Consider the following 15,337-nt stretch of genomic DNA (forward strand, 5'->3'; position numbering starts at 1 on the left):
GTCATATATACTAGATAGATATGGGAACAGTGTTTATAAGAAGTTCGTTTAGGTGTTTTTAAATGGATGAGTAAATCTTCCTTTGTTCTTAGGGTTTCTTTCGGAGAAGTATTCAACAAAACATCCAGTACAAGAAGTGCCTGAAGAATGAAAACTGTTCTATAATGAGAATGAATAGGAACAGATGTCAGCAATGTCGCTTTAAAAAGTGTCTGTCTGTTGGAATGTCGAGAGATGGTATGTACCTAGTTTAAAGAGTGTTCCTAAAGTGTGTGGAGCTTGGCTTTTATTCCTCAGCATGAACCAGAGCTATAAGCCGGTTACCAAGAACCCTCTTGTGTTTAAGGTGAAGCAGAAAACACATTTTCATGCTTTACAGGACACCAAATTGATTAAAGTCATATTTTAGCATTATCATCCCAGAAACAATTTTGGCTAAACGTTGGTTGTTGTTACTACTTCTAAAAAGAGCCATTTTTTTTTCTATGCAATTTGATTACTTTTTATTTTTTTCCTAAAAACGATGGAGTTTAAAAACATTTTTTGTATGGCCAGGCATGGTGGCTCATGCCTATAGTCCCAACACTTTGGGAAGCTGAGGCATGTGGGTCACTTTAGGTCGGGAGTTCCAGACCAGCCGTGGTGAAACTCCATATCTACTAAAAATACAAAAAAAAATTAGCTGAGCATGATGGCATACACCTGTAATCCCAGTTACTCGGGAGGCTAAGGCAGGAGAATAGCTTGAATCCAGGAGGTGGAGGTTGCACTGATGTGAGATCGTGCCACTGCACTCTAACCTGGGTGACACAGTGAGACTCTGTCTCACTGCAGCTTCCATCTCCCAGGTTCAAGTGATTCTCCTGCCTCAGCCTCCTGAGTAACTGGGATTACAGGTGCCCACCATCACACCTGGCTAATTGTTTTTGTATTTTTAGTAGAGACGGGGTTTCACCGTGTTGGTCAGGCTGGTCTCAAACTCCTGACCTCGTGATCCGCCCACCTTGGCCTCTGAAAGCGCTGGGATTACAGGCATGAGCCACTGCACTGGGCCAAAAAAAAATTGTTTTTTTTTTTTTTTTGAGACGGAGTCTCGCTCTGTCACCCAAGCTGGAGTGCACTGGCCAGATCTCAGCTCACTGCAAGCTCCGCCTCCCGGGTTCACGCCATTCTCCTGCCTCAGCCTCCCGAGTAGCTGGGACTATAGGCGCCCACCACCTCGCCCGGCTAGTTTTTTTGTATTTTTTAGTAGAGACGGGGTTTCACTGTGTTAGCCAGGATGGTCTCGATCTCCTGACCTTGTGATCCGCCCGCCTCGGCCTCCCAAAGTGCTGGAATTACAGGCTTGAGCCACCGCGCCCGGCCAAAAAAATTGTTTTTTAACTTATATTTTGTTTTTAACCAGAAGCCCAAACTGCTCACCATAGCTTTTCTCGGTATAGCAATCCTTTCCTCTTTGTTTTTGATTTCTTAACATTACTGAGGATCTCATTTCTTCTTACATGAATTCTCTCTCTTTCTTAGCTCTGAGATGGTAAGGTGCTTTTGGGGCACAGATTCTGAACACATGAAAAGGAGATATAAAATTGAAAGAAGCATTAGGGTCTGGAGTGGAGGTAGTTGCTCACTTCTGGCTTGATCTATTCTCATGCAAAATAAAATTTGAAGTAATTTGTGGGACTATAAGTATTATCTGTGGATGACATTATTGTAAGATTGGACTCTTCTATTATGCTTATTCATTTTTTGAATAATTTTTGTGTGTGTGTGATTTTAAGTAACAACAGGTATGAGGTTTTCAGAGGGACCAGTAGGGTTATTTAAGAATTGTTAAAAATGAACTTCGTATTTATCTAGGGAAGGCCCACCTAAGCAATTCCTTAGGTTACTCTAGTATCTTACTGATACAGACATAGAGTATTGCAATAAGGAGTTTCGTGTTTTTTTTTTGAGATGGAGTCTTGCTCTGTTGCTCAGGCTGGAGTGCAGTGGTGCCTGCTCAGCTCACTGCTACCTCCTCCACTTACCTGGTTCGAGCGATTCTCCTGCCTCAGCCTCCCGAGTAGCTGGGACTACAGGCATGCACCACCATGCCCGGCTAATTTTTGTGTTTTTAGTAGAGACAGGGTTTCACCATGTTGACCAGGCTGGTCTTGAACTCCTGACCTCAAGTTATCCACCTGCCTCGGCTTCCCAAAGTGCTGGGATTACAGGTGTGAGCCATCATGCCTGGTCAAGGGTTTCTTGAGTAACAAGTTTCAGCAATTGATGTTTTTTTCAGTTGCCTGAAAATTTTTTTTTAGTGCTAAAAGTACTAGTGCTATAAAAATAGTCGATGGATATTGTGATTGTCCTAAAAGAATAAAACTGACAATCATTTGTGAAGGGAGGAGTAGAAGTAAAGTATCAAACATGATTAAGTTGTTTGTTTTTGATAGCAGTAATGTCAGAGGCTACAATTAGATTAACAAGGCTTTCTGGGCAAGTATACTGAATTTTTACTGTCTCTGTATAAATACTAGACTAGAAGGAAGCTGTTCTTTCTCCTAGTCTCCAATAGGATTATTGGAGACAAGACACCTAAGACTAGCTTCTAAAAGAGTAAAGGATGACTTATCTCATTTTTAGTTATTTCACTGGTTTTAATTAAAATCTACCAAGTTTATTTTTCAGTAAGTGCATTTCTACTGGTTGCGGAATTTTTTTTTAAGGATTTTTTTTAAAGAGGCTGGAAAAGAAGACAGCAGATAATTTAACAGTTAGATCTTGAGAGTAAAGTTACAAAAATGAATTGACAAGGGCCAGGTGTTCAGGGAATGATTGTACCTACCAGCTTCCATTAATGGTAATCGATGTATGTAGCTGAATCACGCGTGCCTTCCTGGGAACAGTCCTCAGCTTTGTTAGTAAGGAGCTGTGAAGTAATACTGGTCTGCTTCAAAGTGGGTTTCATTAGCTAATTTCCTATTTCTTTTTTCTTTTTCTTTTTCTTTTTTTTTTTTTTTTTTTTGAGATGGTGTATTACTCTGTCGCCTAGGCTGGAGTGCTTTGGCACCATCTCAGCTCACTGCAACCTCTGCCTCCTGGGTTCAAGCAATTTTCCTGCCTCAGCCTCCAGAATAGCCGGGTCTACAGGCGACTGCCATCACACCTGGCTACTTTTTGTATTTTTGGTAGAGATGGGGTTTCACCATGTTGGCTAGTCTGGTCTCAAATTCCTGACCTCAGGTGGTCCACCCACCTCGGCCTCCCAAAGTACTGGGATTACAGGCATGAGCTACTGTGCTCGTCCAAATTTCCTGTTTTCATAGACTTTGCTTATAAAATACCTAGGAGATACATTTCCTTAACTTTGTTTTGGGGGAAAATGGAAAATTTTCTCTCCCTCTCCTACTTCCTTTGGTGTATCAAGACCAGCAAGTTTAGAGAAATGTGAACCAGAGACGTGTAGACTCATTCTTTATGTGTATGACTAGAGGCCATAGCTATTGGATAATTTTGTGTTATTCTTTTATACAAAACAGGTCTTATTTAGAATATAGATGTTAAATATCTTTTTCTTCAATAGCTGTTCGGTTTGGTCGTATTCCTAAGCGTGAAAAACAGAGGATGCTAATTGAAATGCAAAGTGCGATGAAGACCATGATGAACAGCCAGTTCAGTGGTCACTTGCAAAATGACACATTAGTAGAACATCATGAACAGACAGCCTTACCAGCTCAGGAACAGCTGCGACCCAAGCCCCAACTGGAACAAGAAAACATCAAAAGCTCTTCTCCTCCCTCTTCTGATTTTGCAAAGGAAGAAGTGATTGGCATGGTGACTAGAGCTCACAAGGATACCTTTATGTATAATCAAGAGCAACGAGAAAACTCAGCCGAGAGCATGCAGCCTCAGAGAGGAGAACGGATTCCCAAGAACATGGAGCAATATAATTTAAATCATGATCATTGTGGCAATGGGCTTAGCAGCCATTTTCCCTGTAGTGAGAGCCAGCAGCATCTCAATGGACAGTTTAAAGGGAGGAACATAATGCATTACCCAAATGGGCATGCCATTTGTATTGCAAATGGACATTGTATGAACTTCTCCAATGCTTATACTCAAAGAGTATGTGATAGAGTTCCGATAGATGGATTTTCTCAGAATGAGAACAAGAATAGTTACCTGTGCAACACTGGAGGGAGAATGCATCTGGTATAGTGAAATCAATTTTTTGCTTACGTTGTATCAGGGAAAGCTTTGAAAATTTTACTTAGGAGATATGCTAACTTGGGATGGTGTCAGAAAACCTAAGAAATTTACAGACTTAATTTTGTACAGTATTTTAGGTCAAATAATTTTAATAAACATCATTTGATGAATGACCTAATTTCACACCCAGCTAGGTACAAGCATGTGATTTGATTGATCTGGGATTGGGATTAGGATTTTATGTAAAATATTATTCATGCACAATTGGTCCTTTAATTCTTGGAAATCCCTTTGAAAATTTAAGCATTCTGATTAATTAGTACCTTACTAGCTTTGGGATTTTCTCAAAGGGCTGAACGTTTTCACTTGCCATAGTTAAAAATTCTTTGATATCTATAGAAGGAGGTTTTTTTTTTTTTTAAAAACCATTTTTATGCTAAAAGATCTTTGAGTATAGAACATAGATGTTTTATTGCTTGATAAATTTAGGAGTATTTTAATTTCATAGGCTAGTTTCTAAGGATTTTCTCAGACTTCATCTTATGAGATGACTTAATGTTGGTCATATCATTCAAGCTTTTCTATTTTTCCATCAAATACGACATTCTACATGAAAGTACAGTGTTCATATTCAGCCAAAATTTCATCAAAAACAGCAGTACCACACCATTGCCAGTTTAAACCATGAGGTCCTTTGATAGTGCTTGGTATTTTCTACTGACAGGTAATTAAAGTCGTCTTTTTCATTTTCGAAATAGTTGACGCTACCTCAGTCTTCATTAAATTTTTTGTTGTCACTTGCAGTTACTTGATTCTGTGGACCTTATGTTAGGCTAAGTAGTTACTTTTTTTCTTTTTGAGACAGTCTTGCTCTGTTGCCCAGGCTGGAGTGCAGTGGTGCGACCTCAGCTCATTGCAACCTCCACCTCTTGGGTTCAAGCACTTCTCGTGCCTCAGCCTCCCGAGTGTTGGGATTACAGGCGTGCGTCACCATGCCTGGGTAATTCTTGTATTTTCAGTAGAGACAGGTTTCACCATGTTGGCCAGGCTGGTCTTGAATTCCTGGCCTCAAGTGATTCGCCCATCTTGGCCTCCCGAAGCGCTGGGATTATAGGCTTGAGCCACCATGCCTAGCCAAGTGGCTGCCTTAATGAAGGAGATATCTGCAGGCATTTGGGTTCTGATTTCAGGATATTCTCCATGGTTTTGTCATCATCCCATTCCTAGATTTTGTGTGGTTTTAGTGAAAATTTAAAGGCTGATTTTACTAACAGAATATACAGAGTGTGTTTCATCATCTTTTTGGTGTTTTTAAAATAACTTCTTGGCTTCCTGTTTTCCCTCACCTAATCCTCATTTAGAAGGCGCACCTGTATGTGCAGTCCTTGTTTCCTAATTGAACAAGTAGAAGTCAGTGATCACACCATTGTTTTTGAAACAAATGGGCAGTGACTTTTTTTTTTTTTTTTGAATCTCACTTTGTCACCCAGGCTGGAGTGCAGTGGTATGATCTTGGCTCACTGCAACCTCTGCCTCCTGGTTCAAGCAATTTTTCTGCCTCAGTCTCCCGAGTAGCTGGGACTACAGGTGCACGCCACCATGTCTGGCTAATTTTTTTAATTGTTAGTAGAGATGGGGTTTCACCATGTTGGCCAGACTGGTCTCGAACTCCTGACCTTGTGATCCGCCTGCCTCGGCCTCCCAAAGTGCTAGGATTACAGGCGTGAGCCACTTCGCCCGGCCAGGCAGTGAGTGACCTTTTTAACAAAATGAGGCACCTTGCTGTTTTTTCCTCTTGGAAATTACAACATTGTAATTCTGCCTATTTAGAAATAAGGGAGTTTTGAAATATTAACTACATGTGAATTTGGGCCTAGACCTGTGACTTCTAGCTGTGTTGGACAAATCACTAAACCTCAGAGTCTCATTTCTCCACCTAAGAAATGGAAATTATAGTCTGCCATAAATAACAGATTGAGAATGAAACAAGTGAATTTGTTTGCAAAATTATAAAACACCATATACTAGCATAAGGTGGCAGCAGTGTTACAAAATAATCGCTTAAACCTGTGCAACAGGTGTTTGAAATAGCTTGTTATAGAGGATATTTTTGCTTAGGCTATGTTTTTTTAATGATAAGTTAATTGCTATTTATATTAGGTTGCCAAGAGGCTTTCTACAGTGTGGTAGGCAGCAAATGGATAAAGTGCTATTATTTCAGTAGATTTTACTTGTGTTTTGGGGGTTAAATTCATGTTGGGGTTTCTGATAATTGAGATGCCTCTTTTGACATTTCTTTACCACCTCTTAGTATTTAATAGTTTTTCCGTTTTGTGTATACCAGGTTTGTCCAATGAGTAAGTCTCCTTATGTGGATCCTCATAAATCGGGACATGAAATCTGGGAAGAATTTTCGATGAGCTTCACTCCAGCGGTGAAAGAAGTGGTGGAATTTGCAAAGCGTATTCCTGGGTTCAGAGATCTCTCTCAGCATGACCAGGTCAACCTTTTAAAGGCTGGGACTTTTGAGGTAGGTTTTATTTATCCTGAATATTGATGCAGGCAGGGGATGTAATATTTTATTTTCATGGATGTTTTAATTCTTTTTTTTTTTTTTTTTTGAGACAGAATCTTGCTCTGTCACCCAGGCTGGAGTGCAGTAGCGCGATCAGCTCACTGCAACCTCTGCTTCCTGGGTTCAAACATTCTCCAGCTTCAGCCTCCTGAGTAGCTGGGACTATAGGTGTGAACCATCACACCTGGCTAATTTTTTTTTGTATTTTTTTTGTAGAAACAGGGTTTCACCATGTTGCCCAGGCTGGTCTCAAACTCCTGAGCTCAAAGCGATCTGCACACTTTGGCCTCCTAAAGTGCTGGGATTCCAGATGTGAGCCACTGTGCCCGGCAGATGTTTTCATTCTTTTCTAAGTCAGTATTTATAGTCCAGAGTCTGAAACTATCAACAAAATAATCATCTCAGGGTTTTGGGAAGAGACTTGGTAAATCCAGAATTGTTTAGGATTTTGTGTTTATTTTTTACTTATTATTTAGGATTTGAAATACAGGTATTCTGTATCTCCAGCATATGAACTCCTAAGTTCTAGTATTCCTTTCAGATGTGGATTTAACAAGTTTCTGCAGTGTTAGACACCTCCTGAAAGCCTAGCATTTACTGTATCCGATGCAGAATAAGAAGGGCAAATAGAATGTGGTTTTTGTTTTTTGAGAGACTGTAGAATATTTTGGGGATATTTGGGGATATCAGACATTTCTTATGTGCCACCTTAGCTCCTCCTGGCTTCACCTTGCTTCAGGATCCTTGACTACTTTTCTGTCCTGCTTCTCTTGCAACACTGTATCCTGCCTGAGCTTGGGGTAGTCTCTACTGTATAACTTACAGAAGTGCCTCTCCTGGTCCTTAATTAGGTGTCTTTCACTTTCTGTCTGCCCCAGGGCATCCCTTTTGCTGCCAAGGTGTGAGATGCCTTGGGACCTAATTAAGGATAACTCTGAGATTGGGGTGGTGAGAGGAAGTTGATGTTTGGTGGGCCAAATCTTTGAACCTTTGATAGATGGGAGAAGTGAGCCAGGGCTGTATTTTCACTTCTCCCTGGATCTAGTATAACGGAGGGAGTGAGATAACTAAGTAATATAATTGTTAACTGATTTAACTTGGATGTCAATTATAACATGGTGCTTAGAACACTTACTGTGATAGCTTTCTTTGTGGATAGTCTCTTTGGGTTATGGTTTCTTGAAGCAGTTCAGTTAGACTTCATCTGCTTCCTTTGCCTTGGCTGCATTTGATGTGTTGATGTTTCGAAGTGTTGCTGCATTGGAATTTTGCTCTTTTTACTTAAGGCATAGAGGCCATGTGGTATACTTGGCAGCCTAAAGTGTTTCTTTAATGCCTTTGGCCAGGGCCCAGTTTGAAATTTACTGGCACTATTTCTTGCTCTAATTTTATATTGCATTTCAGAATCTTTGTTAATAGAATGGCAGAGTATCTTTGCCATCAGTGGCTAGAATTTCTTTTGATGTTCTTCTTGGAATATTTATTGCTTTGGTAGAGAATTTGTCTTAAGAAAGTGGATTTGGGACCGGGTGCGGTGGCTCATCCTTGTAATCCCAGCACTTTGGGAGGCCGAGGCAGGCCGATCACTTGAGTCCAGGAGTTTGAGAGCAGCCTGGGCAACATGGTGAAACCCTATCTCTCCAAAAAATACAAAAATTAGCTGGGTGTGGTGATGTTTATCTGTATTCAGCTATTCAGGAGGCTGAGGTGGGAAGGATCACTTGAGCCTGGGAGGTTGAGGTTGCAGTGAGCTGTGTTGCACCTCCAGCCTGGGCAACAGAGCAAGACCCTGTCTCAAATAAATAAATAAATAAATAGGCCGGACGTGGTGGCTCATGCCTGTAATTCCAGCACTTTGGGAGGCTGAGGCGGGCGGATCACCTAAGGTCACGAGTTTGAGACCAGCCTGGTCAACATGATGAAACCCCATCTCTACTAAAAACATAAATTAGCTGGCGTGGTGGTGTGTGCCTATAATCCCAGCTAGTTGGGAGACTGAGGCAGGAGAATCCTTGAACCCAGGAGGCAGAGGTTGCAGTGAGCTGAGATCGCACCACTGCACTCCGGCCGGGGCGACAAGAAGAAAACTCTGTCTCAAAAAATAAAATCACTGGGCGTGGTGACTCACGCCTGTAATCCCAGCACTTTGGGAGGCTGAGGCAGGTGGATCACCTGAGGTAAGGAGTTTGAGACCAGCCTTGCTAACATGGTGATACCCTGTTTCTACTAAAAATACCAAAAATTAGCTGGGCGTGGTGGCACGCACCTGTAATCCCAGCTACTTGGGAGGCTGAGGCAGGAGAATTGCTTGAACCTGGGAGGTGGAGGTTGCAGTGAGCGGAGATCACGCCATTGCACTCCAGGTCGGACCACGAGAGCGAAACTCTGTCTAAAAATAAAATAAAATAAAACAAAAAAATAAAATGGCTTTGAGTAAAAGTAAACCCTGTTTTTCTTTTATAACTTTCTTTTATATATGTGGGATGATTCATAACTGACTTGAATATTAAGTTATTTGTTATTGCTGTTAGACTTCTCCAAATACATTTCTTTTTCTTTTTACAGGTTTTAATGGTACGGTTTGCATCATTATTTGATGCAAAGGAACGTACTGTCACCTTTTTAAGTGGAAAGAAATATAGTGTGGATGATTTACACTCAATGGGAGCAGGGGATCTGCTAAACTCTATGTTTGAATTTAGTGAGAAGCTAAATGCCCTCCAACTTAGTGATGAAGAGATGAGTTTGTTTACAGCTGTTGTCCTGGTATCTGCAGGTAAGCAAGCTGGTTCAAAATTGTGCCACACCTAGCATATAGTGACCAACTGGGGAGAAGGTTGCATTTAACAGGTGCCAGAAAGTTATATGGAGGGAGTAAGGCCTTAAGGAAGTTGCTAAATTGTATGACCCTGTTACTTTTATGTAACTAATTTTTTCATTATAACAATACATGTCAAAGTGCTATAGGAATAAAGTAATACTTACATCTAGACCTTATATTTACCACTGTTAGTCTTTAGCTTTTTGTTCATAATTTTTTTTTATGAGTCTAAATTTTTATTTCATGGATTTGTTAGAACAGTATGTATCTCCAGGTAGGTGGTTCTAATATGAATTCCAGTTTTTATTCAAATACAATGTGGGATACTTGAAAACATTAAAAGTATCAAGAGGTATTAGTATGGTTTGTTGCAGAGAAATGTGAATTAGTTTTAGGCTTTAGTCCAGCTCTGCCATTGAATTTTGTGGGTAACTTGGGTAAGTAACTTTACCCTTTTGCGTCTTGGATTCTTTCCTCATCCTGTCAAAGGAAGGGGTTGTACCATGTGAGCCTAGTATGGTGTCTGGCATGGAAGAGCTACTCAGTCACTATTTGAATGAGTGAGCAAGATTTTTGAGTTTTTAATGTTTATTTATATGAGTCATTTATGATGTTTCCCAATGTCCCTGCCATCTTGCATTAACGTTACAGTTATTTCTGACCTGAAGTGTTTTGATTCAGACAGTACCCATTAAGGCAGAGATTGTTACTCCCAATAACAAATTGGATATTGAGACACTTTCCTAGGTACGTCTGAGTAAGTGCCAGCTATTTTTAGGTATCGTTTTATTTCCAACATTTGTTGGAAATTTTTTAGTATTTGATTATGACTTTGTTTCCCATTTGCTTCCTACTGTGTAAAGGGCATGGTGCTAGGCATTGTGAGAGTTATAAGTTGTGGCCTCTGATTATGTGATGAAACCATAAATTAGTAGCTCTTTAAAGAGAACAAGTTCTTGGCCAGGTGCGGGGGCTCACGCCTGTAATCCCAGCACTTTGGGAGGCTGAGGCAGGTGGATCACCTGAGGTCGAGAATTTGAGACCAGCCTGGCCAACATGGTGAAACCCCATCTCTACAAAAAATACAAAAATTAGCCAGGCGTGGTGGAACATGCCTGTAGTCCCAGCTACTCAGGAGGAGAATCGCTTGAACCCAGCAGGCAGAGGTTGCAGTGAGCTGAGATCACGCCACTGCACTCCAGCTTGGGCGACAGAACGAGACTCCGTCTAAAAAAAAAAAAGAGAGAGAACAAGTTATTTGTATAATTTTAAGGGCCTTACCTCAGCAGAATAAAGACATGCCAATTGTTAACATAATTGGGCTACCTTTTCTGACCAGCTCTACCTCCATAACTAAAAATGTGTATATACGTGGGAGTAGTATGAAAGAACATGTCAATAAGGGATATCTGTTTTATTGCTAACTTATAATGCTTCTTGCATTTTACGTATCATTTGCAGAATCTCTTGATAAGTAATTAGTATTGGTTTGAGTTGACATCAGATTAATAAATCGATTATTTTGAAACCAAAGATAATACTTGTTAAATTATTTATCTGATGAATATGCCTTACCTACTAGGTGCTCAGGGGGAGACAAAAAGCTTTAAGGCACAAGCTTGCTAAGTGTTTTCACTCTATTTGGAGAGATGGAACTACACAAAGAGCTTTATGCTACTAAACTGTGTAGTTCTGACTGAGGTAAGTTGGAGTTGTAGAAAGGAAGATGAAATCATCTTGGAAGGCTCTGTGGGGAAAGATGGAAGTGGAGCTGGAATTTGAAGGTTGAATTATTAGGCTTTCCCAATGAAGAAGAGATGGAAATGCATGGGAGAGTACGAGATAGGGCCAGGGAAGGGTCAGGTGGCCAAAGCCTGGAGTGTACATCAAGGAGGAAGGGGGACAAAAGCCTTCAGAGTTAGGGGAGCACCAGGTTATGGACTAACAGCTATGAGAACTAAGCAGAGAGGTTTTAACCAAAATATGGGGCAGAAGAAAGTCTGTGTACCTTCTTAAGTAGGAGAGTGATCCAGTTGAACAAAGTAATGTTTCACATTAATTCTGCATTATTATTGTGGTGGGTGGATTAGATAGGTAAGTTATTAGTGCTAGAGAGTTAGGTTGAGAAGCTTTTGAAAGGACATCAGGTATGAGGCAGTGGGGTGAACTCTTCTCAAATAAATTAAGGCAGGTGAGATGAAGTAGCAGGGCCAACATCCCAGAGGTAGTTCAGAGAAAGAAATGACAGCAAAGGGGTAGAGGGAAACTATCTATGCCAGGAACCTTGTTATTTCATTTATATTTTCTCTAGGAACATGATTTTTAGTTTGATTTAATCTGTTTTTGAAAAAGCCTTTTTTTCTGATTATAAATTTAGTATGGGTTCTTTGAAAGTGTAGAAAATATTAAAATGGAAAAAGAAAGGTTATAATATCACTACCAGAAAAGATCACTATTAATATTGGGGGTCTTTATCCATTTACCTATCCATCTATCCATTCACCTGTTTATGTGGGATATATTTTAAAAATGGAAATATTAAGTGCAAAAGACTGATTGTAAAAGAATACAGTGTATTCTCGTTTTTGTTAGGTCACTATATGAACATATGCAAGTACACATTTTTGAAGTTTCATGTAAAATTTTAATCCTTACCACTTAAAAATTACTAGCTTTTTTTTTTTGTTGTTTTTTTTTTTTTTGGAGATGGAGTTTCACTCTTGTAGCCCAGGCTGGAGTGTAGTTGCTTAATCTCTGCTTACCACAACCTCCCCCTCCCTGGTTCAAGCAGTTTCCATGCCTCAGCCTCCAGAGTAGCTGGGATTACATAGGCATGTGCCACCACGCCTGGCGAATTTTGTATTTTTAGTGGACACGGGGTTTCTCCATGTTGGTCAGGCCGGTCTCGAACTCCCAACCTCAGGTGATCTGCCCGCCTCGGCCTCCCATAGTGCTGGGGTTACAGGCATGAGCCACTGTGCCTGGCCAAATAGCAGCATAAATTACTAGCTGTTTTTAAGCAGTATCTAGGCAGGAAAATAAAATTCAAAAGCTACAGAAGAGTTTAAAACGAAAAGTCTCTGCTTCTTTCCTCTACTGCCATCCTGATTCCTCAGAAAACTGGATTTCTTAACATCCTTCTTTTTAATTTCTGGTTGTTGACCACCCAACTCTGAATACAATGCTTATATCTCTATCTCTCTCTCTCTTTTTTTTTTTTTTTTGAGACGGAGTCTTACTCTGTCGCCCAGGCTGGAGTGCAATGATCTCAGCTCACTGCAACCTCTGCGTCCCAGGTAGCTGGAATTACAGGTGCCCACCACCATGCCCAGCTAATTTTTGCATTTTTAGTAGAAACAGGGGTTTGCCATGTTGGCCAGGCTGGTCTTGAACTCCTGACCTCAGGTGATCCAGCCTTCTTGGCCTCCCAAAGTATTGGATTACAGGTGTGAGCCACCATGCCCAGCCAATACCTCTTTTTATTTAGTAAGTATAACTTACAAATAAAAGTATCCTTACTTTTCCCTCTCAATTTTCTTATGTTTTATTTTTCAATTTACTTTAATGGTTTTATTTGTAGTTTTAATATACTCACATTTTTTGACCTTTACTTATATATAATGTCTTTTGGATAGTTTAGATAGAATCTCTTCATTATTCAAAGACACTTTTTCCTCTGTACTCTGACTTTGCTGTAACATTCCTTTTATGTAGTCAATTAAAACATTTATATCTTGTTCTGTAACTGTTTGTCATGGTTTGATCAGTTGATTCCCAAAGTTGAAAAGTCAAAAGTCCGCATTTATAGTATTATGATTGTGTAAATACTACTTACAGTGTTCACACAGTGAGGTTGAAATGGTAAAAAATAATGGAAACCTCTTCTCCAAACCTCTGCACCTTGAAGGGTGATGTTCCTTGTATCAGGGAATGAATGGATAGTTTATTTCAGTTCTCTATTAATTGTTTAGAATTAAGTAACATAGTTTGCTTTATCTTTAAAATACCTTTTTCTTTTTGGGAATGTATAGTTGTCTTCTGTTGTTTTGGGGTTGTCAGAAGAAATGCTAATTTCTATGTATCATTATGTAATTTTATCCTCACAGTAGATCCCTGTGAGCTGAGACATGTTATTCACAGTTATACAGACAAGGGATTTGAGGAAGAGAGGGGTTAAGAAATCTATCCAACGTCCATTTTTAATTACTGGCTAAGCAAGTACTTGAACTCCCATTAGTCTGGCTTCAAAGCCTTTCCATTATACTGCTTATTAACAGAATAGCTCTAGTTGCTAAGGGGTAGAAAAATCTCACACATGATATTTGCCTGTAAGATTGGAAGAATCCTGTTATCATGGAAGGGGAATTATACCTGGAAGGTAAGTTTCTTTTCAGGTTGTTTAAAGTAACAGCAGTTACTTCCAGTTGGAGATTAAGGACTGGCATATAGGTGTGAGGTCAAGGCTCATTTACATAGAGATTTTAGCTGTCTTCATAGAGATTTTTGTTGAAGGTTTGACTTTCATCGTGTAGGAAGTGAAAATAAATAGAATATTTGGTGAGGAGTACAAGCTTGGGAGTGTGATGAAGAACCAGTAAAGGAGAGAGAAGATAGATATGTAATAAGTTAAACTCTACAGTACTAGTGTAGCATTTAGTGCACCATTTAGAAGATGAATTTCCACTTCAATATGCGTACTCTTAACATTATAGTCTCTAGAAGATTGTTTACCATCCTGCCAGGTTTGTACCTTAGGTTCTTTGGCCTTGAAATCTTAAAAACCATGGTTTTAGAAATTGAGACTGTAGAAAAATATAATACAATCTGTGGTTTTAGATGTAGGCATCCATTTCCCTGAAGTTCTGAGTTGTATAACGAAGCATAGGTCATGTAAACACAAAATAGCCACTGAAAGACCAACGACTTAAAACATTTTAAAATTTTTTGTGTGACTTCTTCCTACACCTGTCCAACCAACTACTACTAATACTAGTTCCCACTCAGGTATCTTCGCCACTTTTCAGTTGTTTCTTTCTTTGCCCATCTAGATTATTTTGTTTGTGGGGATTACTGTCATTCTTTCTCAGTTTTCGGTATTATAAATTACTAATCATATGATTGAAACCAGAGTTACTTGTCACTTAATGACGTAAATATGTTCTGAGAAACTCATTGTTAGGCAATTTTGTCATTGTGTGAACATCATAGAGTGTATCTATATAAACCTAGATGGTATTTCCTACTACACACCTAGGTTTTATGGTATAGCCTATTGTTACTAGGCTACAAACCTGTACACCATGTTACTGTGCTGAGTACTGTAGGCAGTTTGTAACACAGTATTTGTGTGTCTAAACATATCTAAACAAAGAAAAGGTACAGTAACAATAGATATGAAAGATAAAAGCTGGTATACTTATGTGGGGCATTTACCATGAATGCAGTTTACAGGACTGAAAGTTGCTCTGGGTGAATGAGTGAGTGAGTGATGAGGGCATGTGAAGGCCTAGGATATTACAATACACAACTATAGACCTAATAAACACTGAACACTTAGGGTACACTAAATTTATTAAAAGTTTTTTTCTTCAGTAATAAATTAACCATAGCTTACTCTGTTTTACTTTATAAACTTAAATTTTTAAAAGCTTTTTGAGTCTTGTAATAACACTTAATTTAAAAACAATACATAGTACAGCCATACAAAAATATTTTCTTTATATATTTATTCTGTGTGCTTTTTTCTA

At 39.5% G+C, this 15,337-nt stretch overlaps 1 protein-coding gene across 1 annotated transcript in view; it reads left to right on the forward strand.

The window, feature by feature from the left end:
• Window positions 1–15,337, forward strand: part of NR1D2 (nuclear receptor subfamily 1 group D member 2) — a 36,399-nt gene that overhangs the window by 14,303 nt on the left and 6,759 nt on the right. Inside the window, exons 4-7 of the mRNA XM_033212801.1 lie at window positions 93–237; window positions 3,569–4,197; window positions 6,539–6,724; window positions 9,335–9,545. Of these exons, the coding sequence (XP_033068692.1) occupies window positions 93–237; window positions 3,569–4,197; window positions 6,539–6,724; window positions 9,335–9,545 (1,171 nt within the window). The remainder of the gene's footprint in view (window positions 1–92; window positions 238–3,568; window positions 4,198–6,538; window positions 6,725–9,334; window positions 9,546–15,337) is intronic.

The sequence above is a fragment of the Trachypithecus francoisi genome, unplaced genomic scaffold (genome assembly GCF_009764315.1).
Source record: "Trachypithecus francoisi isolate TF-2019V2 unplaced genomic scaffold, Tfra_2.0 Lachesis_group0, whole genome shotgun sequence".
Lineage (NCBI taxonomy): Eukaryota > Metazoa > Chordata > Mammalia > Primates > Cercopithecidae > Trachypithecus > Trachypithecus francoisi.